A 24,486-nucleotide genomic window follows, 5' to 3' on the forward strand; every position below is an offset into this window, starting at 1 on the left:
TTGCATCAGACCAGACCAGGAGGCCAGAAGGACTGCTGTTATTGTTGCAGTCCTGTGGAGCCCTCTGGCGTGTCATAAGTGTGGTGCAGCAATGTTTTAACCTCTTTTCCCCCACATGAGATCATGCCGAAAACCATATGACCACCTTGAGAGTATTTTGTGAAAAACTGAGAATACTGAAAAATACTTGCTCTGAAAATTCACACAATATGAAAGCAACATTATTCAATTGAGTTAACAACTCATACTTTGGCGATGTATAGCACAAAGTGTATCAAAGTTATATTCATTTTCAGGTTGATAAAAATGTAAATATGGGCTAATTACACTGACACACAAACATGCTTAAGCTTTGTCTGCATCTTCAATTTCATTCAGTACTCTCTGGCTTTAATCAACGCATTGTCAGAGTCATGGCTGTATAACCAAATGGGCCTTAAAGATCCAGGCCCAGATGCTCAAGGGCCTCTCTGCATGAAGTCACTGTTTTTAACTTTGCTTTTTTGTGAAAGGAGTAAGTCATCATGTCAATAACAGAGCCCCAAAAGTGCTGAAACAGAGAAAACCCTGAAGGAAAAACCTACACAATCACATTGAAGGAGGGGCTCTTTCATGTATGAGCCCAAAGGCCCACTGTGTCATAATCCACCTATGGATAACTCTTTTCAGTATTCTCAAGCTTTCATTTAACATCAGTTTTTCATTAAATGTTCTCATAAACAATGCAATTAATCATAGTCATCATCAACCTCATAGTCATCTTCATCATCTCCGTCTTGGTTCACTGTCAGACACCTAATGGAAAGATGTTCAGTGTTTTCACTGATGCCACAGAGAAAGAAAGAAAGAAAACACTTATACTCTGCTCACTTGGTGCATATTCTGAAACAGATCTGTGTTTCATACATTATCACACACTAAGTGGCAGACAGCTAACTTCAGGCAGGGTAATGTTCCAGTGAGGAAATACTGCACAGTTTTTTGCGCTCATCCTGTCTAATAAAGTTTTCTTGCAATACCTGCAAGCCGTTGTCAGGCTTATCATTTCCCTAGGCTGTAATTATAAATCTCTCACACGCATTGAAAAGTGGAAAAATAGAATCTTATATGAGTGTCATGTAGGCTACATCACTGTCACTTGTAGTTTTTGCAAAGTGTTAGCAGAGTGAAGTCTGGTCAGTGGGGACATTTTTTGGTAAGTTATAAAGAAAACTGCCTAAAACTCTGAGGACTACTTTGAATGTTACTTATTTAACTTTATATATTTCTGCTATATTTCTATAAAGAAAATATGTTGCCAAATAAAATAATTTAGAAATGTTGGACATTTAAACACCCTAAGAACTGCTACCTCACTCCACTGACATGCTCAGGTAAAGTGGGACACTCATGCTTGCTTGTTTTTTAAACAATTAAATCCATTTACCAGTTCAGTCACTAATTCGTCAAATCATTAATGTAACCTAACTATTCATTTAAAATATATGTCCAGCTTTTCTGACATGCTTTTCCAGTCCTTTTGTTGTCTGTTTCCTTGTTGCCATATTGTCCACAATGGATTTATTGTGTGTGTGCTTGCATTTGTGTAACGATGATGGCCAATGCCGGACTACTTTGGCTGATGTAAAACTCACTGTATCATCTTTTGCCCCATTTTACCTGAATGCATTAATTACTCACTTAAAACCCTTCCCCATAAAAACTAATGTATAGTAACAAGTCAAACAGTTAATAAAATGCAACATCCCTACCATTTTTGTTGCTACACCCTTTTAGTTTTAGTTTCAGCATTCTTATTACCCCAAATGTTAACTAGATGATTACGGCTCTATAATGTTCTATAAGAAAAATACACGAAGTAACTTAGGTCTAAACATGACTTAGAGACAATTCTCCAAATGCATTCACTTTATTTAATAATCTAAATCTGGTCTATTTTGTATTTTATTTCAATTTATGAAATCCGGTGTGTTCTGGTAGCCACAGGGCTTCAAGACATTAACCACGTGATGTCATCATCCTGGTTCAAGTCTAAGAGCCTATGGTTCCTGTTATCCTACCTATCTCCCCTCTCATTACCTGCATCCTGTCTGGAAGAAATGCCAAAAAAATATGAATGCAAGAAAGACTGTTTAACCCTCCCTGCAATGACAGACCTTTACCAATAGTGGTAATGCTCCTTAGGTATGTACCTATTTATCAGATTGTGTCCCAATTTCATATACAGCTGCATTTCATCCCTGGAAAGTCTACAAGCTCATATCCATACAGCGTGCAGTGGCAAGTCAGTAAATGCTGTTTGTGTAGCCATTTATGCTTTGGGCCTTCCTCCCTCTGCATGGCAACACATTGCTGTATTACACACATGGAAGTCAAGAATTAAAGTAGAATATATATTAAAGAACAGTTTTCTACTATCAACTCAGCCCACCATTCTGCTGCTGTTCTTTGTTTTACTGTCGCCAAACTGGAACCTAATTGGCCAATTACACATCCTGGCGTTTCAGCCTTGTTCCTGTCACTTATTTGATTTTAAAATGCTCAGGACGTCACCATTTTCAACATGCAGTCACACATTATCTTGCAATACCTGAATGATCCCAGCAGCAAACTGAGCTGGCCACATTTCCCAGAAGAGCTGATGAATGATACATTTCAGCACCAGCAGCAGAGGACAGCTCCGCAATTTACAGCTCACAGACGCACATGGCTGTGATTGGCTGTGAGCTGGAGGAGCACAAGGTCACCTGGTGAAAATATAAAACAGGTCTGATAGGAGTGAACATGTTAGTGCCTGCTGAGGAGGTGAACATAAACACTTGAATCAGCACTGTTGGACAGAGAGACAAAGGATTTGTACCTTGTGTCCAAACATGAGACTGGTGACTCTGGTTGTGGTGTGTGGCCTGATTGTTGGACAGGATGGAGACAGTGTGGGAGCAGCTCTGCCGGGATTTGACTCTGCACAGAGGATACGTGCAACAGGTGGGCAAACTGATGAGAATATTTAATCTTATATTATTCTTTATGGAGACAATAGACTGTGACTCGTGGAGGGTAACTACACAGGATACATTTACCCAAGAACTGAATATAATCTTAAGAATTGTTCCTTTTTATGCTAATTTCTACTACAGAGGGAGTTAGCTTACTTTTTACATTAAGTTACTTTGCTGATTATGATTTTGCACTCAAATCATATGATTAACTTGTGAAATCTAATTACACTAACCAAACAGTCTTTGAAGCAAATCAGTTCCACCTTGCCCAGCTACACCACGCTGCACTAATCCAATCCAATAAAATGATATATGTATTATCATCATTATTATTATTATCATTATTTTTTTTATCATCATCATTATTATTATTATTATTATTAGTCCACTACTAAAGGGAAGCATTCTCCACAGTACTTACAGTATACAGCCCCACCAAGTACTTTCACTACCATATGTTTTGATATTTTTAAACTTCCCTTAATGCAGGATTTTTACTTTTAATCTAGGCTGACACTGGACCTGTCTTTTATTCTGGCTGTAGAAACCTAGAGTTTACAGTCTAGAATAATAATTAAGGGTGTCTACAAGTTAAAATATATTTTATACACTGGTCATTTTGAGATTTTGGGTTATTTTACTTCTGTCTTCTTTCAGACTAGTAGAAATAAAGTGTCTAAGAGTTTAGGTGTTTGTTTTAGTTCAGATTTCTGTGTTTGCAAATGAGCATGTATTTTATTAGATAATTCAAATTTATAATACAATTTCAGAGAATTTATAAGATAAAAAATATTGTCTTAATGTAAGTAATAAACTGGGTAAGTTTCATGGTGATATGTATAAGTTTTTTTTGTTTATTTGTTTCTTTTGTTGTTGTTTTTTTACCCTATCCACTGTAGTGTCTTCTTTTTTGTATTTTACAATATTTATCATTACAGGCCATGTTTCTGGTATTGTGATTGTAATACAGAGGAATTTTTTCAAATATTATTTTCAGCCTTACTTTTTATTTCTATAAAAAAAACATGGCAACAGTGGATTTTTTCAATGGCTGCTGACAGTATTTTCAAGTTTATGGAGTTATAAAAAGAGAAATTTAAAATTCCCTTTGTTAAACCTTTGACTCCAACATGTAAACAAAACAAGAATATTGAGAAGAAAGATGTCTTCTGTCTTAATTTGTCTTTTTTTGGTCTAAAAATGTACAGAACCTTACAAAACAAATCTTTTAAAGGCAGTTTTTCCTCAGACTAACTACATCAGTACCACTTTCATACACCAAAGTTCCCAGTTATATTCCTGTCTATATTCTGAAGGTTTTTACAGAAGGGTTTGTCAGTCATGGTCTGATTTATAGGACATTTTATTTCCCAAAAACATGGCAAAAGATATTTTCAATACTAATAAAAGAGATTTTTAGGGCTGTTTTTAGCTGCCTTATTTGCATATTTAAACATACATTTTCAGAAAACAGATATAAAATTGACAGAAAATATGACCAAATATGCCTAAGTAAAATATTAGCTTTAAATAATACTAATGATAGAATTTGTCATTTAGTTTAGTTAACAAACAGTGACGGTGATGGTGTGTTTATGTCGCAGCAGCAGGCTGCAGGTCCATGCACTGAGCTGATGTCCCTGTCCTCCTCAGGATCCATCCTGTCTGCACTGAGGAGAAGGAGCACAGGAGAGTTTGTGGCGGAGGATACCAGCCCGTGTTTGTCCCTGAGGGAGAATGAAGAGCAGCGGCAGCTGCTGTGTAACGACCGTAGGAGTAAATTCAACTTCAACCCGTTCGGCCTCCGCTTCGGGAAACGATACAACGGCTACATTTACAGGAGAGCCGTGAAAACAGCCAGGACAAATAAGTTTTCACCCTTTTCTCTCTTCTCGCGAGAACTGGAGGTGCCTTCTTGAAACAGATGTGTGTCTTCCTTTGAGGACTTGTGTCCCACGGGTGAAAAGTCAACATGACAAGTGTCTGTCTATATGTGTTTGAAAAGGCCTTTTGTCTCAGATGAAATGATGTTTCTGTGAATAAAACTTTTGTACCCACCGTCACTGTGAAATTATTTTAAAACAAGAGTTTGAGAGGTACAAAAAACTACTATACTAGAAAAGGATAATGCCTCAGACAGTAACGTTTTTTTCCTTGCATGTTTGCTTGTAGTCCTCTAGTATTTAAGAAGTTCAACAGTCCATAGGCTTTAGTGATGAGGGGACAATAGAAGAGATGCAATGTTAGAGAAGCTCAATTGGAATTTTATGTAGTGGCTTGATCTGACCATAAGATGTCACTGTGGTGCCTTTTAAAATAAACTGCACGAGTTGTTTAGCAGCCACATTGTTGTGCAAATAATTATCATGTTCATATAATGTGCATCAGCAATCAGGGCCGGCCCTAGACTTTTGGAAGCACTAACCAGGATTTGGTCCCCCCCACCCCTGTGTTAACATGTTAACATGGCACTGAACCAGCTTGTGTATTAAGTATCTAAGCACACACAATAAGCACGCAAAGATTAAAGTTGTTGACAGTGATATAGCCTACGCAACACTCATTATCAATTCTAGTTTTTTGCTTCTTTTTTTAATAAATTTGAAATAGAAGGACAGTACAGTGCTTGGCATTGATTATATCTACCCATTGCAGTCGAGTGCTACCTCGTTTCATATCATAATATCTGTGTTTATCATCCACATCAGTATATTCTTGACATGATCATGAGCAAACCTCAGGTCAAATCTTTAACCAGATTGTCTTCTGTCATTTGAAATACAAAATTTAAAAGGAGCAAACTTAATCGATATTGGCTAATTTGTTGATTCCTAAACGATGTGTACTTAAATATTCTGGATCTGTTATCTTACTCAAAAAGAGGACTCTGTTACAGTAACATGATAACTTCATTTCAATAACTTTTTAATACTTTTAAGAATGGCTTTATTACAGAGATTCATTCTTAAACTTGGAAGAAAATCCTTATTTTTAAGAGATGGCCACTCAAACAACACAGTAACGAATGGTGCATCTGTGCTCTAATAGTTGACAGTAATATTGATGTGGTTCCAAGTAAAACACCATTTCCGAGATAATAAAGCCTGCTGTTGGAATTTTGCAAATGTTACTGACATCTCTTTATCCATTTGATCTTAGAAGTGCATTTCAATTGGACAACCTTCCAGTCGTCCCTCTGCTCTCACGGTGGTGTCTATTATTCCACAAACAAAAAATGAAGGAGCAATGATTTCTCCTCTTGTTAACAAAAGGCGACACTATTTGAGTAATTTGAAAAGGAAAAACACTCACATACACAAACCACTCTTCATCAGATTTATTAAGTTACACACAACACAAGGTCAGACGGTAACAACTGATGTTTAAAAAACAACTCAAGCTGAACGTTCCCACTCCTCCCCTGCTGCTCCATCTCCCTTTGCCAACACTGAGAAAACAGGAGGGGAAGAACAATCCACCATCACACTCACGATGTCACAATTTCACTGCGTGTTGACCTAAGTGTGCAGCTGTCTGCTGCAGAAAACCACTTTTAGACGAAGGCAAGAGGAAAACAGCGTCATTTTGGATTTTTTTGTGTCTTTGCTGAGATGTTTGGGGTCTCTCTCTGAGTGAACTAAAGAAAGGACTCAGTACAGGAAGTGGTGGCGGTGGAGTACAGTGATAGTTTTGGCTTTCTGAGGGTTGTGTTTGATTCTGGTCCAAACAGCTGAAAGAGTACAGTAACACAGGTCAGCTTACATCTCGTTACATAAACACAGTAACACAGCGACTTCAGCCTACTAAGTGCTGGAGAGCAAAACTCTTTATTTTGTTAAAGGAGCATACCAGAGTTTCTCAGACATAAAGGTGAATGACAGGAAGCTGACAGCACAGATTTTAAACAGTCAAATCAGGCTGGATGACGTACAGGTAAAACAAAAAATCTCACTGACACAATCTTTACAAAAAACTCTGGTACTCTCCTTCAAAATAAGAGCGATACGGTCTAAGAGAGGGGGGCGTTATAAAAGGAGTGTGTGCGTGCCGACAGGCCTCTCTGCACCATGGGTGTGTCTTATGTGCGCGGGTGTGTTCAGAGGTCCTTCAGGTCCTTCTGGATGCCCCACAGCGTGTCGGCACTCTTCTTCAGCTGGGCCACCTCGGCCTCCGTCAGGGTCATGTTGACCACGCTGCTCACGCCGGTGCTGTTAAGCACGCAGGGCAGAGACAGGAAGACCTCCTCACTAATCCCATACATGCTCTGAGGAAAAGACACACATACACAGAGTTAGGTGAGGAGGCACAAAGACACACACCATCCAGTGACTTCCAGAGACAGCACTGACTGAGTGATGTTTGGGAAAAAACTGATTACTAAATATTTATATCTAGTACTTATGGTGCTAAATGGTGCTGGAGTCACAATAACTGGTCATCAACACACTAGCTGTAGGAATGCTATTTAAGACAAGTCATACAACTGGAGGCAACTGCAGAAGCCAAGAAAGGGATTTGCTCACAATCAATATTTGCAAATGGGTTGCCGGATGGGCCTCAACCTCCCTGAAACAGTTGCTCCAACTGGCCAAAAAATGATTGCGAAAATGATTAGAGGCTGAAATTACTGTCTTTTACAGGCTGTGGTGCACTTGTTTTTTAAGCTAAGAAGGTAGTGGTATCTTTGGACAACTAGACAATCTAAGGCATACATTGGTACCAACCATATAAGCATAGTTTGAAGGCATGGGGGCTAAATAATGCTCCAAAGTAAGCCTACATTTTGATGAGAGAACAACTGGCATGGCCCTTTTCAGAGGGTTTCCTTGAATTTTCACTTCAAGATATCTGAATGAAAATGGGTTCTAGGGGTACCCATAAGTCTCCTCTAAAGCTGAGAAGGCCTATTTCTAGTAAGTGTTTTATTTACATTCAATGTCCTCCAAATTTAAGCTAACAATACATCACCTAACATGTATAGATACATGAACATAAACTTTCGGTCCAAGAACATGCATTTGTTATCTGATTGGGTTATGGTAAGTTTTCTTACTTTTTAAACCTGTAATCTAGAGATAACAAATTAACCAGCATAAGTTTAGGTTGTTAGAAAAATGAGACAATGATGCAGAACAGTGTGTCTTTTTAACCTCCCTTCTGTCCTTCAATAATAAACAAGGAATGAAAATGGCAGAGGAATGTGAATCATGGTGGGGATCATTTGATAGCAAGACCAAAAAATAATCACGTCACCATGGTTTTTATCAGAAACAATGACTGTATTTAGGATTTAGGTTGTGTGCAAGGTTAGATCACCAACTAGCCATAGCAGGAAGCTATCCCGGGGTCCTGAGAATCCACCTTCATTCTTTTGCAGGTGATTTGTTGTAATTAAATTCACTTAAAATTATTTTGGGAATAAGCACCACTAAGGCACAATAACAGCTTAAATGATGGTAAATGATGGGATATTAAGGCATTACTACCTGTATAACAAAGGGAAACTGTGTCAAAAATTAGCATTGTGGGTAATAAACAACAAAACAAAATTTGTAAATTGGGGGACGGCTTGTGCAACTGGGGACAGAAGTCATGTCCCCAGTCGGCAAGAGGAAGATTATGGGGTCAGCTTCCAGTGGTTATGGTTAGGTTAGCCTGAAGGTTAAGAGGTAAGGGGTTAGTTTCCAGGAAATTAATGTATATGTCTACATAAGTAAACGTATGTACGTATGTACATGTGTTTTTGTTTGTGCTTTTTCATGCATGTGTGTTTTGTCAGACCTTGACCATGGTGGAGACAGGATGGACACGGCTCATGTTCTTGACGATGCTCTCAGTCAGGTCCGCCACGCTCAGACCGATGGCCCAGTTAGTGTAGCCCTTCAGCTTGATCACCTCATAGGCACTGAAACACAAAGTCACACTCTTTTAACATCTATATATATATATATATATAATAGTGTGTGTGTGTGTGTGCGCACACACGCATGTGTACATTGTGTGCAAATACACATATATCAATATATATTTACTAGCAACCACCCACAACACTGTAGCAACCACCTTGTAACATGTAAATTCATATAAAATCTATGATCTGACCATTACCCCGTAAAAAACTGACCTAAATCATTGTAAATCAATTTTATGTTAATATGAAAAGTACACACATAGAACTTTCCATTTTTATAGACATCCTACAGTATAATATATTGCAAGAATACATAAGTCATTATATTCTTAAGAGCCTTTTCTACAGTGAATGAGTCAGGGTTGGGGATCAGGGTTAGGCTAACCCTATTTTAATATGAGTAACAAAACTGATATAACACAGGTTGATGAATAATAGTCAATATACTATGCCATCATAAAAATTTATTATAAAATGTGTAAATGCCGTTTAAGCAGACACAACCTGCTGATTGGTTTTTTATGTACTGTGGATGAACTAACTGTGCTGCTGCCTTTCATGCAGAGTCCTTAATGCACATCCGCTCTGACAGGCTGCTAGTGAGTGAGGCTGGTATTAACACTGCCTGGGTTGGAGGTCACATTCCCTCTGGGCCACTTGAACTAAAACTGTAATCACTCATGCCTCAGATAATAGAAGCACTCACAGTTCTCCCACTGACAGACGAGTTAAATAACAGCACAGAGAATCAATGATCATGTACAGGATAGCAGTTATCGGTCCACTTAATCATATAAAGATGTCGTCAGTCTTGTGGTCTTGTGTTTTGTCTCCATTTAAAAGCCATGACAGGATGCAGCCTGAGCTCTGAGCAGTGGTGCCACCCAAAGGGGGGCAGGGGGGGCTATGGCTGGCCCCCCATTGGACCCCCTCGCAGAAATAACTGGGGGCAAAAACATCTTTCTTTAAGAGGCTGTGACATATCTTTTTTAAGATAGTGCAGAAGTAGTGGGGCATCCTGGAGAACTAGACAGCATAAGGCACCCATTTGTACCAACCATGTCAGCGTAGCTTGTTGCAAAGAGAGCTTAATAATGCTGCTAACTTGTGGCGACGGAAAAACTGGCATGGCCATTTACGAAAGAGTCCCTTGAACTCTTACTTTAAGATATCTGAATGAAAATAGGTTCTATGGGTACCCATGAGTCTCCCCTAAACTTACGATGGCTTGTTCCCAGTAAATGTTTTGCTTCTTGGACGTGCTAAACAGGAAGTGACATCAGGACTTTGGCTCAATAGATATTTGTGTGATGAGATTAGTTCAGCCTACTGGATGTTTTATTAGATGTTTAGCTTAGTTACTGAAAAGATATGAACCCTAATTTTGTGCGTAAATCCCAGATATTAGAGATGAGTTATCAATTCAGTTTTCTGAAACTCAACTTTTCTGTTTTATTATCTGATCATAAGTCTTGCTTTCTCTCATACGTTCACTCACACAAACCGTACCTGTCCACTACAGCCTTGTGTGTGGCCTTCCATTGTTCCTTATCACCATCAGTGCCAATCTCAGGATTCAGCTTCTGCAGGTTGACTCCTGCCACGTTAGCACCGCTCCACACAGGCACTGAAAACAAAAAACACATAAACACATAATTAATACTACACAATGCCCATTTTTTAAGTCCATTCACCTTGTCAGTGTAGACTATTCTTATGATTCTGAAGTGATGATGAATAACAAAGTCTACCCACCACTGGTGTCTCCATGCTCTCCCAGCACCCAGCCGTTAAAGGAGGAGGCATGGATGCCGAGGCGTTCGGCCATCAGGTAGCGGAATCGGGCAGAGTCCAGGTTGGTGCCGCTGCCGATGACACGGTGCTTGGGCAGACCGCTCAGCTTCCAGGTCACATAGGTCAACACGTCAACTGTGGAGGGAGTGTTCCAACCAGGAGTTATTGATATGTAAATACACAACACATGCAAACAAAGCCAAAGGTGTGTATGACTGTATTCACCAGGGTTGGACACCACGATGAGTGTGCAGTTGGGGCTGTACTTGATGATCTGGGGGATGATGGACTTAAAGACGTTGACGTTCCTCTGCACCAGGTTGAGGCGGCTCTCTCCCTCCTGCTGGCGGACACCGGCTGTCACCACGACCAGGCGGGAGTTGGCTGTCACTGCGTAGTCTAGAGGAAGAGGAGAGGAAGTGAAACGAGATCTGATGAGTGATGTCTGCTTTCTCTTTAGGGGAAGATGGGAAATCCTCCTGCGCAGTGCAGCTGCAGCATGTGAACAGCAGATACAGACCTTTGTCGGCGACTATCTTGGAGGTCTTGAGGAAGAGGCTGCCGTGCTGCAGGTCCATCATCTCTCCCTTGAGGCGATCCTCCATCACATCTACCATAGCCAGCTCATCGCACAGGTCCTGTAGAGGAGGAGGAGGAAGACAAGGAGAGGGTGTGACTTGACAAAATCAAAAAGGTTTTGACTCTTCTTGGACTTAACCACCAATGCTATTTCTATTGGCTCATTTCCATTTTGTATTTCTTGTGAGACGGCTCATTCTGAATGTGTTGCTGTGTCTTACCCGCAGCAGGATGCTGACGGCACAGGCCATGCCCACCTGGCCCACCCCGACCACTGTCACCTTGTTCCTGGGAGGCTCAGCGGGGCTGCTGGCCAGAGGGCTGATCAGTTTCTGCAGCACTGAGGACATGATCACAGCTGCAGGGAGACACAGAGGAGACATGTCCTGGTGAGCAGCTCTCAGACAGGAAGCAAGAAAAAAAATCTGGGCTTCAATCCATCTCAACTAGTCCAATCCGAAAAGCAGCCTGCAGACTACAGCAGCGGTTTGCCTAAATGGTTTAGTGTAGCAACACACAGGTCAGAGGTCACAGAGTCTCTCAGGGGGTTGCAATAAATAAGGAAGTGAGTCAGAATTCTGTTTTGATAAAGGGTAAACAGAAGGCTTGAGCGGTGTGAAGGTATACCAGGGTTTTCAGAAATCCTGATGCTATAATTTGTAACCCTTTTAATATAAAACTTGTCTTTCTAATAAACTTATACGGTGATACTGTATTGAGATGATGTATCGTAGTGCACTGCATACACCACCAGAGGTCAGTCTCTACAGGTGGCACAGGCACCTGAGCTGAGAAAGATGGTGACCGCCAGGGGTGGGGATAACGTTACAGGACTGCAAACAAATGGCTACCAACAGTAGAGAGAGACTGCAGGAAAAACAGCATATTTTCACACCTAACTCTGTGAGTTAGGGTTTATTTCAACCAAACCAGAGCTGTTGATTGTTAGAACAGTGGAAAGACTAACTGAGATGATTTTGGTGAGTTTCATTTTGATTTGTCTCGTTTGAATGAAATGTTGAAATGAATTCAGAGGATGTAAGATTGTTGGGTTTTTTTTGTCTGTTTAATAAAGAAAATAAGTTTAAGAATATTACCTCTTGTGACATTTTGTGAGTTCATTTTAGTTTTTATTTGACTAAAAAAGCTAAGAGAGCTTGTGGAACATTGCAAACTCGTCACTTTAAAACTTTTCCCAGCCAAAGCAACGGGGAAGACAGATATCGTCAACAAATTGTCTAAAACTAAAAAGATCTCCATCATATGTTTTCAGAGCTCCAGGTTAGGTCTTAAAATGTATTGTTTTGTCTAATCTACAGTTCACAACCTAAAGATAATCATTTTACAGTGACATCACACAGAGATAAGCCTCATCAAATCATCCCCATGGAAATGCTGGAACCAGACAATGTTTGCTTGATAAATGTCTAAAGTAGCTCATCAGGTTTGTATTGATTCATTTCCTGTCAACTAATCGATGAATTGATGAATCACTTTAGTGCTCAGTTTCTCCAAACAAATAGTTGGAGACTGCATACACAAACATGAATGAAAATGAACAAGCAGTAGCTTCAGTGATTAATCACCCATTAATCTACTGTTCATTTTTTCCCTTAATGTATTTGATTTACAACACTATATAAAAGGAAAGCAAATACTCAGATTGGTAGACGTCACCACCATGTGTGGCAGTTCTGTCCAATGATGACTTAAATATTAACTGATTATTAAAGTATCATTGATTAATAGTTCGAAAAATAATGAACAGCAGTGGATTTTAAAAACAAAGTAGCTCCACAAATAAGGGAATTAGTCTCGATAGAGACTAGATAATGGCAAATAAAGTCTACAACACAACCAATCCTGGTTTGTACGCTGCAGAATAACAAAACACAAGCACGTAAACACGTAAAACCCACATTAAGGGTACGGTAACACTTACAGGAGGATTTGCGGATGGGCATCAGAAAGCGAGACATCGTGGCGAGTGCAGGAACCAAACCCAGAAATCAACAACTGATGACTGACTAAAAGCCAGTGTCCGTTTTAAATAGTAAAGTCTTATCAGGATTTTCACTGTCATAATTTTCTTCACTTTCACTGACAGCATCATCACTGTACGGACATGAACACAAAGTTGTTCAAGCAACATGCTAATCTGAACATACATGATGTGTTTGTTACTGTGGCTGTTATCATATCCATCCTGCACCACTGTATGCATGTATGACACTGACAGCAGTTATCATTTCTGATGCTGTCATCCTCTGATACACAACGGTTGACTCAGAGCTTGACACTTACCACAAGAAGATGGTGTCCTTCATGGATGCCTGATGTTCCAAGAGTGGCTCAACTGGGAACTGAAAAATTCTACTACTGTTTTTATTTATGATCATTGTAGAATGTCAGTATCTTGTACTGATGAGTCATGTTTTCCTCTTGTTTGTTATTATGGGGAAATCTACTACATCTACCTGAAAAAGCAGGAGTGTATCTGACACCAAGAATTGTAAGGTCTGTCAAGTCAATGCCACATTCCTCTCACCAGCCCAGTCACCAGAGGAAAACCTTGGCAGTGACACTTCTGACCTCCACACCCCACACTGCTAATATTAAGTTCATCTTTACTTTGGTCAGATTTGGTCAAATTTGGATTGAAAAAAATTCTTTTGTCAAAATTTGCCTTGGTGTGTTTCTGCTTTGTGGTGGCCATTTGTGCTGGGTCATAAAACCAACAAACAGCAAAACCAGTTGTGTTTTAGTGAATCATCGCTGTGTTTCCAGCTGCTTTTTAGACACCAAACATGGCTGTTTTGTAGTGACCCATCACTGTTTTTCTAGCGGGGATAGAGCCAAAAAATTGCTGTTTTTTTACTGAGAAATCGCTGCGTTTCCAGCCAGGATTGTTACCCCCAAAACCAGGTATTTCAAGCCAAAACATGATTTTCCGAACCATAACAGAGTGGTTTTTGTGCTTAAACAGAACCACGTGCAAACTACAGCGTTGTTGAAACATAAAGTTTCAATGTGTTCAATACATAATAACGTACATATGTAATATAATTGTGGTTTGCAGGGCCGACTGGGTTGTGTTCATGGTCCTCTCAGTTCTTAGTCCTGAGTCAGGTCAGGTACAAATGAGTACAGTTGGATCCTGTTCTATCAGCACATGTCTGAGATCTCTGTGTCAATATGTGTGATACCTACCTGAGTGGATTTAGTGGACTCTGTGCAGGAAAAATAATTCTTTCTCACTACATTTGGATATATCGGGTATGCAAGTTGTGACAAAGGCACAACACCAAGAGGGAAAAAAGAGAAAAGTGAGTCATGCTAATGACTAGTTGCTGTGTTGAGGACTGGGTGTAGCACTGTTCTGTAATATGGGCACCAGGAACAGTACTGAGATGTCCTGTTAGATAGATGTGTTAGCTATCTGCATGAACTAGCAGCTTCTAAGAGGGCTGTGAAACCCACACTTTTCTCATTTTTACAAGATTTAACTTGTATTTATGACATGTTACAGCATGATTACAAGCAAGTTCACAGCCACAGTTTTGTTCACATTGTGGCATTTTTACTACTTTATCAAATTGTTAAATATATTGCAAAATAATACAGGAAATGGTCTTGATACATGCTATGATTATGAGCAAGTTCTTAAATGTGTACAGCTGGCTGCAGCTGTAACAGCTGATTTGTGACGGTCTGGGAAAAAAATGGTGTTGGTGTTTCCATGTGCCCCAGTATTTTCATGGCTTCATGCCATTATTGCAAAAACATATGTAGTGTCTTTTCCTAACTTGTCTCTCTTGACATTTGTCATTGAAGCTTCATCTATGTTTATATTTGTGTGTTTGAAGTACTATTCATATTACTTTCTCAGTTAAAATGAATTATTCAAAGTGTTGATCACAGCATTTTGAGAACTCCTCCCTGGGGACTATGTTGACACATGTTCCCTAATCATTTCAACTGAAAAACACTTGAGTCAAACATGACTGTCCTGACAAACAAACAAACAAACAAAAAATAGAATAAAATAAGATGCACTGGGGCTCTCTGAAAGCCAACAATCCACTTCAGGGTCCCCCAGACTGACAAAGCACCACAGAGGTCTCTCAGTCCTCTATTCATCAACCTTACAATGACACTCAGGACAATGAATCTTATCTGGGTTACAGAATATCAATGAATTCAGTGTATTCAAACTTAACAACAGAACAGCAGGTTTACGTCTGTGTGTTCCTGCACAGAAACATTTTCAACTTGAGTCACAAGTTCATTTTGTCCTTCAGTGTTGTACTTCCTCCTAGACAGCATTGCTCATGTGCTTTCTGTTGACAAGTTACAGTATCAACAGGGAAATGACCTCTCATAGTAACGGTCAAATAGACATTTCAATTACAAATTATAGGAAGCTCAGAGACTGAAAATGATTCCAGGAAAAGCACTAAAACAACCGATCAATTGAGTTGATCTTATTGTGCCTAAATCAGCAGCACTGTTCATTTATATATTATCATGTCATATATCAAGGTCAAATTAGTACTTCAAATGGCAGGATGAAAGTAGGTGCTGTTCACCAAAAGTGGGACACAGCGTACAACTGAAACCAGAGGCCGAATTATGTCTGTCATGAAATGGATGGTCATAAGAACAATATTTTATACAGCAAACAGTGTCACAGTCATTTATAACCTACTTAGTTCAAATTTGCCCTTATGTCTGCCCTACATGAATATCAAAATATGTCATAAAACTAGTTCATAGAGGCCTTTAAATACAAAGCAGTCAGAAATTTCACACAGACACCTTTTTAAAAGAAGGTTACTTTGACATAAGGTGATATATGATGGTATGTTGGCACAGTTTGCACAAAAACAATGATGGTGCAATAAAGCAAAATGTGTCAAGTGAGGAGTGAAATTTATTTTTCTAAGTTAATATTTAACAAAGTATGCAACAATAAACTGTTATTTCTTTCTTAGAAAATAAAATATTAACCCCATTATACCCTTTGGGAGCTCAAGATTTAAAAATGTATCCCCTCTAGCAAGGTTTAAAATAGACACACCGAGCTTCACTCTAATAGATACTGTAAGTACTTTAAAGATTTTACACAGATTTTTGAAATTCTTTTTAGTTTTCAAGTTATTTTAAGGTTATTCTCATTTCCATACTCTCCCTTCATTCTTTTTGTAATTTGCTACAATGTAGGAGTGGGAATCACCAGAGGATCCACAATATGATATTATCACGATACTTAAGTGAAGATGCAGTATTATTGCGATTTTAATTATGTTGCGATATGCTGTGTATTGTGATAAAATATACTGCCATTTATTTCCTTTTTTTCCAATGGTAAATGATGTCCCCAAAGAGAAACTTCAACATCTGTTATCTAATAAAATTCATCTCACTTCAGCCATTTTTTTGCACTAGCAAAATGTATCTAGTGGACCGATAAAGCAATTGATTCTATTATTCTATTAGGCTACCTAAAATTTAATTTGTATTTGTCATAGTAATCATTTCTACAAAAACAAAATAGATACTTGGCACTGCGTGGTGATACGGTATTGCCACACAAAAATATCACAATATAATGCTGTATTGACACATTCCAACTTCCATGCTGTTTTATTTTTGTATAGCATTTTTGGAAACAACAAAAGGCCTTCTGAAAAAGAAAAAGTGCAGGCGACATAACTTTTTTTTGGTTGACCTGTTACGTCACAGACCAAACAATCGACAAGCAAGTTAGCTACAGTTAGCCAGCGGCAAACTGGTACCATGGTGGACGACTTTACAGCTCTGTATATTTCGCCCGTCCAAAAATGCACATCTCTGGATGTAGATTTTGTCATGTTGTCACTGACTTCTTCTATTTTGCATTTAATGCATTCAACTTCTGGTCAAAGCCCGGGGTGGAAACTGTGGAGCATGTGCAGAGCACCTCGGCCAGTTTGGGTCCGATTGACTGTATACATGCAGGAGTAATTCAGCTCCCAGTGGCATTATCAGAGTGTTAGTCTGACTTTGAGAAATTCGATTCAGTACAATGTCAGTCAGACTAACATGTTTAAATGTATTTTAAAAGGCGGGTTTTAGTCTGACTAACACAATAAATTGATTTTCTCTAATGTCATGTAAACGTACTGACTGATCAGGACTTTCCCCCCTTTCGGTCACCTCTAGAAATATAATAGACTGAAGTCTTATTTAATAAAATTGTGTTGAGAGGAAAATCATACTAGTTACTAAATATAACACATCACTATACAGTTAACTTAAGATGGAAAAATGGCACCCTTATATAAAGTAATATATTATGACAAAGAAAACTGAATAAACCACATGTTCAGGACACCCAGTGATCCCAGCAGACACCCCTGCAGGTCCCAGGGCCTCACTTTGGGAACCGATGACCTTATCTATCAGCATGCATGAAGAACAATGCCCTGAGCTCGTGCTGTCCTGTAATATTTAGCCTGCTGGCACACGCTGCCAACAAGTTATGATATCAGCTCATACCAAGGTCATATGGCTACTTGAAATAGGCGGTAGGGGAGGTGGTTTGTGTCCAGAAAGGGATGCACCTCGTGGCTGTGTGTGGGGCTGTGCAGATATCTGCCACTTGTTCAGGAGACAATGGAGTTGCTGAAGCACACAATGCCTCATTTTAGCCTCCAAAAATCAACTCTGTAATGGGTTCAGTAGCCTCATGGCTTACAGGGCAGGTGTCCTACTAACACAGCCTGATGGAGATTTACTTTAATGAGGTGACAGGCTGCTTCTGTTCCTCTTTTTTTTTTATAGTGATTTCAATGGAATTGGGGTTATGTAACAGCCCGGCCTCGGCCCTGCCTGCCGTCGACCTCGATTTTGGTGACCATGAAGACAGACTGTGCAGGCAGAAAGATTTAGATGTGCAGTTAATATAAATACAGCGCTTAATGGCGTCCGAACTCCGAGAGGCGTTCAAGTTCACTGCGAGTTCATTGGCGTGTGGTTTCCTGTCTGTGCGACAATAAGGCACGTCAGTACAAATATATAAGCGCTCTCACAGTCAAGTGCACCTCCGGGAATAACGTTACAATCAAACATGACCGTAAATATAAATATGTCGATATTTATGTGATAGAATGTAAAATAATGGCCCGACATTTTTCTATTAACGAGCTACAGTAGCTGCACTTCCAGCACTTATTAACTCATATGAAAGGCTGAAATTAAATTCGCACGTCATTAAAAATAATAATTCATAATCTTAGCTGCCCGATGGCTGTTGACTTATCCAAAGTGACGCAAAACATTCATGAAACTTTCCTTTAATATAGTTTCAAGCATTTAAATGAGATTCAGTGCAACTTCGCATAAATTGAAAATGGATTCCTGCAGCGGGCATTTCAACTGAGAGCATCCATTGCTGCTGCTGCGCTCAGCACGCAGCTGTGTGCGCCAGCCCCGCACCCGACACAGAGAAATATGAAATATAATAAGCGGGATACTCACGGTTTTACAGACGTTTCTACAAGCTGATATCCGTTATCTGGTCCGGTGGAGGAGACGGTGGAGTCCGGCGGCTGGCACAGAGATGGGGAGAGTGTGGAGCTGAACGGGTTGCAGGAGGAAGAGGAGGAGGAGGTGGAGGATGGATTGCCAATGTGACCAGGATGGCTTCACATGTGAGGAGGAGTGCGGGGCATGATGCCAGACTCTCTGCGAGACATTTACATGTTTGCATCGGGAAATATGGTGGATGTAAAATGCACAACTATATTTCATGATTCCCCCCCCCTGTCTCTTTAAGATACATTTTTATTTTTTAAGTTTCCACTCGTCAGTCAGGCAGCAGCACGGACACCCACCCTGAGTGATGTAGGTTAATGTAACCACACTCCCTGCTCACGTATAATTTCCCCTTCTGACTAAAGTCAGTGAGTTCAGCCACCAGGGTATCTTACTCACACTTTCCCTTTCATTTTCTGAAGTGGGTGACACATTGCATTTTATTTCTATTTAACTGTAACCCAGCAGAGATTCCTAGCTCTGAATGCATTCTTTTACATAAAAGAGAGGTCATTTTAAAGTTAAAAAGTTTAAAATATAAACATCTCTTCATGAACGTGAGAGGAAAGGATGCAAAATGTGATTAAAGATGCTCCACAGTATATAGGACTGTTAAATTAAGGACAGATCCAATAATAACCTCTCCTGGGGGCTTCGGATTTTCTGACCCACACGTTCAGTCTCAGCTGCAGCAGCAGACTTTCAAAAAAGACTAAAATAATATAAATAAAATATGTGCATAATAACCTAACCTATGAACATAGGCTATAGTTTTTATACATAGTTTGAGGAACTACTACTTTGCTTGAGCAGCGTATAAATTTGAATACTTTGTACTTTTGTGTATTTCAGAGAAAACATATTTCTTATTTTACAACATTTATATCAGCTAAAGTTACTTAACAGATTTTTTTTTCATATAACCTCAACTTCTAAATTACTCTGGAAAACCTGACAAGTTAACCTTACTAAAAAATCTAGGATCTAGGAAACCAGTAAATATAACTATAAGTCTTCAGTTATGTTTATTTTACATCCACCAGTAATTATTAAGTTTACTTAAATTAAGTATAGAACCACAGAACTCACGGATATCCTAACTTCACCACATGCAAAATCCTTTTGTCATGATCAAATTAAATCAGACCAACTTGGTTTATTTAAGTTGCCAACACTTGAGAACAACTTGTCATTTTTTAAGCTGCAACAATTAAAGTACATACAAATAAACTGTCAGTACACCTAACATTAGACGTAAAGTAAACATAACTTAAAACAGATTATAAAACTTAACTTTGATAAGTTGTTGCAACTTGAAAATGACAAGAGAAATAAGTTGTTCTTCCTATGTTCTATCAACTTAATTAAACCAAGTTATTTTGACTTAATCTTATCATGACAAAGGGGATTTTGCATGTGGTGGAGTTCAGATATCTCTAAGTTCGGTACCTCTCTACTAAATTTAAAGTAAAGTTATTATTAGATAGAAAGTAAACATAACATAATAATAATAACATTTTACCCTTTTGAAGTCAGTCATTTTCTTTGATTTTTGAAAGTAGATTTTAAAGTGAGGGTTCTCTGTTGTAGTTGAAACTACCCAGCAGAATGTTAAATGGTTCAATCTTTACCAGCTACAACATCAATTATTGCAATAACAGCATTATAATATACAATAATATAACACTGAGAGGGGCTATTGTATTAGCATAATCACTACTTTACTTTACACTACCGACATTATTCGGTACCATTACAAAAGAAACACATTGAATGCAGAACTGTATTACGTGTAGTATCTCTGCTTTCACGGAAGTAAAGGATGTGGTTATTTCCTACTGGTGACCAGACACAGCTTCATCAGCTCTAAAACACAACCCAGTCTTTCACCTTAAGTTATCTGAACTGAGATGGCGTCCAGCCAATAAGTCTCTGTAAACTCCACAGGTGTGTTTACCTTATCTGGGTGGACCCGGACACAAGTGGACCTTGACCTGTAAATAAAGCATTCATAATACTCCAGGGTGAGTCTTACTGTAGCAAATAAAAATATTTAACTCAGCTCAGTGGTGCACTTTGTCCAGTCTGCAGAACATGTGGTTAAAACTCTCAATATAATGTGACCGACATTTTATTATATGATAACATCAGGATTCTTTTACAACTTGTGACACACCATCTGCAGTGATGTCTGCAGCTTCCTTTACTCAGTCATAATTACCTGTGATATTGCATAACAAAATATCCATCAGTCACCTTTGGGCTTTGTGCCTGCTAACGAGGCCTGGAGGTCAGACGAGATTCATCTCAAGCGTTTTATGTCTTCAACGGTCACTGGGTCACAGAGAAGAAGAGAAAGTCTGTGAACAGAGATACAATATTCAACTCCACAGAGCCTCTTCTTTTCTTCTTCACTTTCTTTCTATGGCAGAACAACTCAGGTTGACATTTTTCTTTCTTTTTTTAACATTTACCTTCATTTTTTCACAAAGTGTTAAAGGGACAGTTCAATCCCAAATCAAACATGCATATTTTTCCTCTACCCTGTAGTGCTATTTATCAGTCTCGATTGTTTTGGTGTGGTTGTCTTGAGTAACTGGGTCATGATTTCTGGAAAGAGACATTGCTGTTGAGTTTTTCAAATGTATTTTTTGGCACTTTGAGCACTCGGTGGAGCACCACCAAGTGCCATCTAGTTCCATTATATTGGAGAAAATGCAGATATCTCTACAGCCAGTATCTCCAACACTCGACAACTCACACCAAAACAATCTAGACTGATAAACAGTACTACAGGGGAGAGGAAAAATATTTGTTTTTAATTTTTGGGTGAACTGTCCCTTTAAATGTTTCACTTTCACACATTAAAAGTTAATTATAGGGCATTTATTCCATTTTGCAATGTGAACACATTGCACCTTGCTTCAACAGTAGCCAATGGTGGCCCATATATCCATGTGAACATGTTGTTCTCTGCATCCCCCTGCTGTTGCTGCACATGTCACACATGGTGATGATGGTGGTGGTGATACAGGCTGGCACCCAATAGGACGCTGCGGTCATGCATCTCTCTCCTCCAACGGGGTCGGGAATGTAGATCCCTTAAAGGCGCCCACCCAGCTGCCTCAGGGCCATTGTGTGTGTGTGTGCGTGTGTGTGTGTGTGTGTGTGTGTGTGAGTGAGAGGGCTGGTAAGGCCATTGCGTGTAAAGAGAAAGGAGAGTGACGGGGGGATTAGATTGCCCAGTGTAGGAAGGTGGGGCTAACAGGCTGTTACATAACCAAAGCTGCCTCATTCTCTCTGTCTTTATCAGTGAGCGTCATGCTTTCCTAATCTCTGACATGCAAACACACTTAACGGTTCCGCATATTTCTTACAATATTCCGTATAAACAGCCCTAATGTTTGTCTCAGTGATGAGCAAACAGGCTTGAGGCTGTTGAGTTAAATTTGAGAGAGATACTGAAGCAGACAAAAAGGGTTGAGGCTGCAATCAAAGTGGATGCTAATATTATTTTTAAGTTCAAGTTCACACTATTTTATTCAAAGTCAATTTCAAGTGACTTGATCTGCCATATGCACAGGTAAAGCGTATGAGCACATTGGCATTTCAACAAAGAAAACACCAACAAAGAAAAGAGACGAGTACCAAAAGGGAGACAGGAATTTTATCAAAAAGAAGAAACACAGAAAACACAAGGTCATACACTAAAAATACATTAAATTAAAAATAAAAATACAAAAGTACAGTGCATTTCAAGCAAACTGTTGTGGTAGTTCGACCAATATAAGAATTCATTTTCACTAAATCTTAAGATGCTAAAATCATGTCTTAAAATGTCCATGCAGATGAGCACCACACTGTTTGATACACGGTGACACAGAAAAGGTTTGGCTCAGTAAAAATGTGAAATCATGATGCTTCTGATGCTTGATGATTAATTTGATCCTTTGTTCTTATCATTGATCTAAAGTTTTAGCAGTTTTCACTTGAAATTATTTCATCACCTTATGCCTGCCCTTACACCTGGCTCAGTCCAGCTCGTTGTATAATGACTGTTACATAAATAAACCTTGCTTCTGTGCAGCACCACTGTGCAGCTGCTCATGGCCTTGCAGCTGTGCTGTAGGTTGTGTCTCTTACAATGATTCTGAGGGCACACACTGCAGATTAAGAAAACAAAACACAAGCATCCTTGCTGATCTGACACATGCACAGCATTCATAAAAAACCCACTGCAAACACAGAAAGCAGAAGTGCACCAATCACAGAAAATACAACCAACTACAGAAATGCACTGCAAACAGAGAAAACACAAGCAAATTCAGAAACACGCTGCAAAAACACAGCCAAATACAAAGACGTACTGCAAATACACAAAACAACCAAAGACAGAAATGTGCTGCCAATAGAGAAAACACAACCAAATATAGTAATGCAGTTGCAAAAGCACAACTAAACACAAAAGTGTGGTTATTACAGATCACAAAACCAATTGCAGAAATGCACCGCAAACAGAGAAAACACAACCAAATACATAAGTGCATCGATTACAGAAAATGCAACCAATTGCAGAAATGCATTTCAAATAGAGAAAACACAAGCAAATTCAGAAACACACTGCAAAAACACAACCAAATAGAGAAACAAGCTGGAACTACAGGAAACACAACCAAATACAAATAGTGCTCTAGATGCAGAAAACACTGCCAAATACAGAGACATGCAACATAAATGTGCTGCAATTAGCTGACACAACAATTGTAACTGTGATGCACATTGGTGAAATTCACCTAGCATAAGTGCTTTGCTTAGTATTAACCTGCTCATTTAAATAATTTGACAAAATACACACTCTTAATTGTGAAACAGGCTAACATTATGTTAGCTGGCTATAATGTTGATAGGTACAGTACAGGCCAAAAGTTTGGACACACCTTCTCATTCAATGCGTTTTCTTTATTTTCATGACTATTTACATTGTAGATTCTCACTGAAGGCATCAAAACTATGAATGAACACATGTGGAGTTATGTACTTAACAAAAAAAGGTAAAATAACTGAAAACATGTTTTATATTCTAGTTTCTTCAAAATAGCCACCCTTTGCTCTGATTACTGCTTTGCACACTCTTGGCATTCTCTCCATGAGCTTCAAGAGGTAGTCACCTGAAATGGTTTCCACTTCACAGGTGTGCCTTATCAGGGTTAATTAGTGGAATTTCTTGCTTTATCAATGGGGTTGGGACCATCAGTTGTGTTGTGCAGAAGTCAGGTTAATACACAGCCGACAGCCCTATTGGACAACTGTTAAAATTCATATTATGGCAAGAACCAATCAGCTAACTAAAGAAAAACCAGTGGCCATCATTACTTTAAGAAATGAAGGTCAGTCAGTCTGGAAAATTGGAAAAACTTTAAATGTGTCCCCAGGTGGAGTCGCAAAAACCATCAAGCGCTACAACGAAACTGGCACACATGAGGACCGACCCAGGAAAGGAAGACCAAGAGTCACCTCTGCTTCTGAGGATAAGTTCATCCGAGTCACCAGCCTCAGAAATCGCAAGTTAACAGCAGCTCAGATCAGAGACCAGATGAATGCCACACAGAGTTCTAGCAGCAGACC

General features: G+C 39.2%; 2 protein-coding genes across 2 annotated transcripts; one reads left to right on the forward strand and one right to left on the reverse strand.

Moving 5' to 3' along the window:
- Positions 1-2,873: 2,873 nt before the first annotated feature.
- On the forward strand, positions 2,874-4,918 carry kiss2 (kisspeptin 2). Its single transcript, XM_049566478.1, has 2 exons — positions 2,874-2,985; positions 4,653-4,918. The coding sequence occupies exons 1-2, from the start codon at positions 2,874-2,876 to the stop codon at positions 4,916-4,918; spliced, it is 378 nt and encodes a 125-aa protein (XP_049422435.1).
- Positions 4,919-6,321: 1,403 nt separating this feature from the next.
- ldhba (lactate dehydrogenase Ba) lies at positions 6,322-18,962 on the reverse strand. Its single transcript, XM_049566468.1, has 8 exons — positions 18,805-18,962; positions 11,505-11,641; positions 11,225-11,342; positions 10,930-11,103; positions 10,666-10,839; positions 10,420-10,537; positions 8,781-8,904; positions 6,322-7,263 (listed from the first exon to the last, which is right to left on the reverse strand). The coding sequence occupies exons 2-8, from the start codon at positions 11,631-11,633 to the stop codon at positions 7,096-7,098; spliced, it is 1,005 nt and encodes a 334-aa protein (XP_049422425.1). The 5' UTR covers positions 11,634-11,641; positions 18,805-18,962; the 3' UTR covers positions 6,322-7,095.
- Positions 18,963-24,486: the final 5,524 nt, after the last annotated feature.

This window comes from Epinephelus fuscoguttatus, linkage group LG22 (assembly GCF_011397635.1).
Source record: "Epinephelus fuscoguttatus linkage group LG22, E.fuscoguttatus.final_Chr_v1".
Lineage (NCBI taxonomy): Eukaryota > Metazoa > Chordata > Actinopteri > Perciformes > Serranidae > Epinephelus > Epinephelus fuscoguttatus.

Excerpts from the sequence above, each read along its gene's own strand:
- kiss2 (XM_049566478.1), top strand. The coding sequence starts at position 2,874 with ATGAGACTGGTGACTCTGGTTGTGGTGTGTGGCCTGATTGTTGGACAG. Across the intron at positions 2,986-4,652 it reads ACAGAGGATACGTGCAACAG|GATCCATCCTGTCTGCACTG; the intron begins GTGGGCAAACTG and ends TGTCCTCCTCAG.
- ldhba (XM_049566468.1), bottom strand. The coding sequence starts at position 11,633 with ATGTCCTCAGTGCTGCAGAAACTGATCAGCCCTCTGGCCAGCAGCCCC. Across the intron at positions 10,538-10,665 it reads AGAGCATGGAGACACCAGTG|TGCCTGTGTGGAGCGGTGCT; the intron begins GTGGGTAGACTT and ends TTTTGTTTTCAG. Across the intron at positions 7,264-8,780 it reads CTGTCTCCACCATGGTCAAG|AGCATGTATGGGATTAGTGA; the intron begins GTCTGACAAAAC and ends TCTTTTCCTCAG.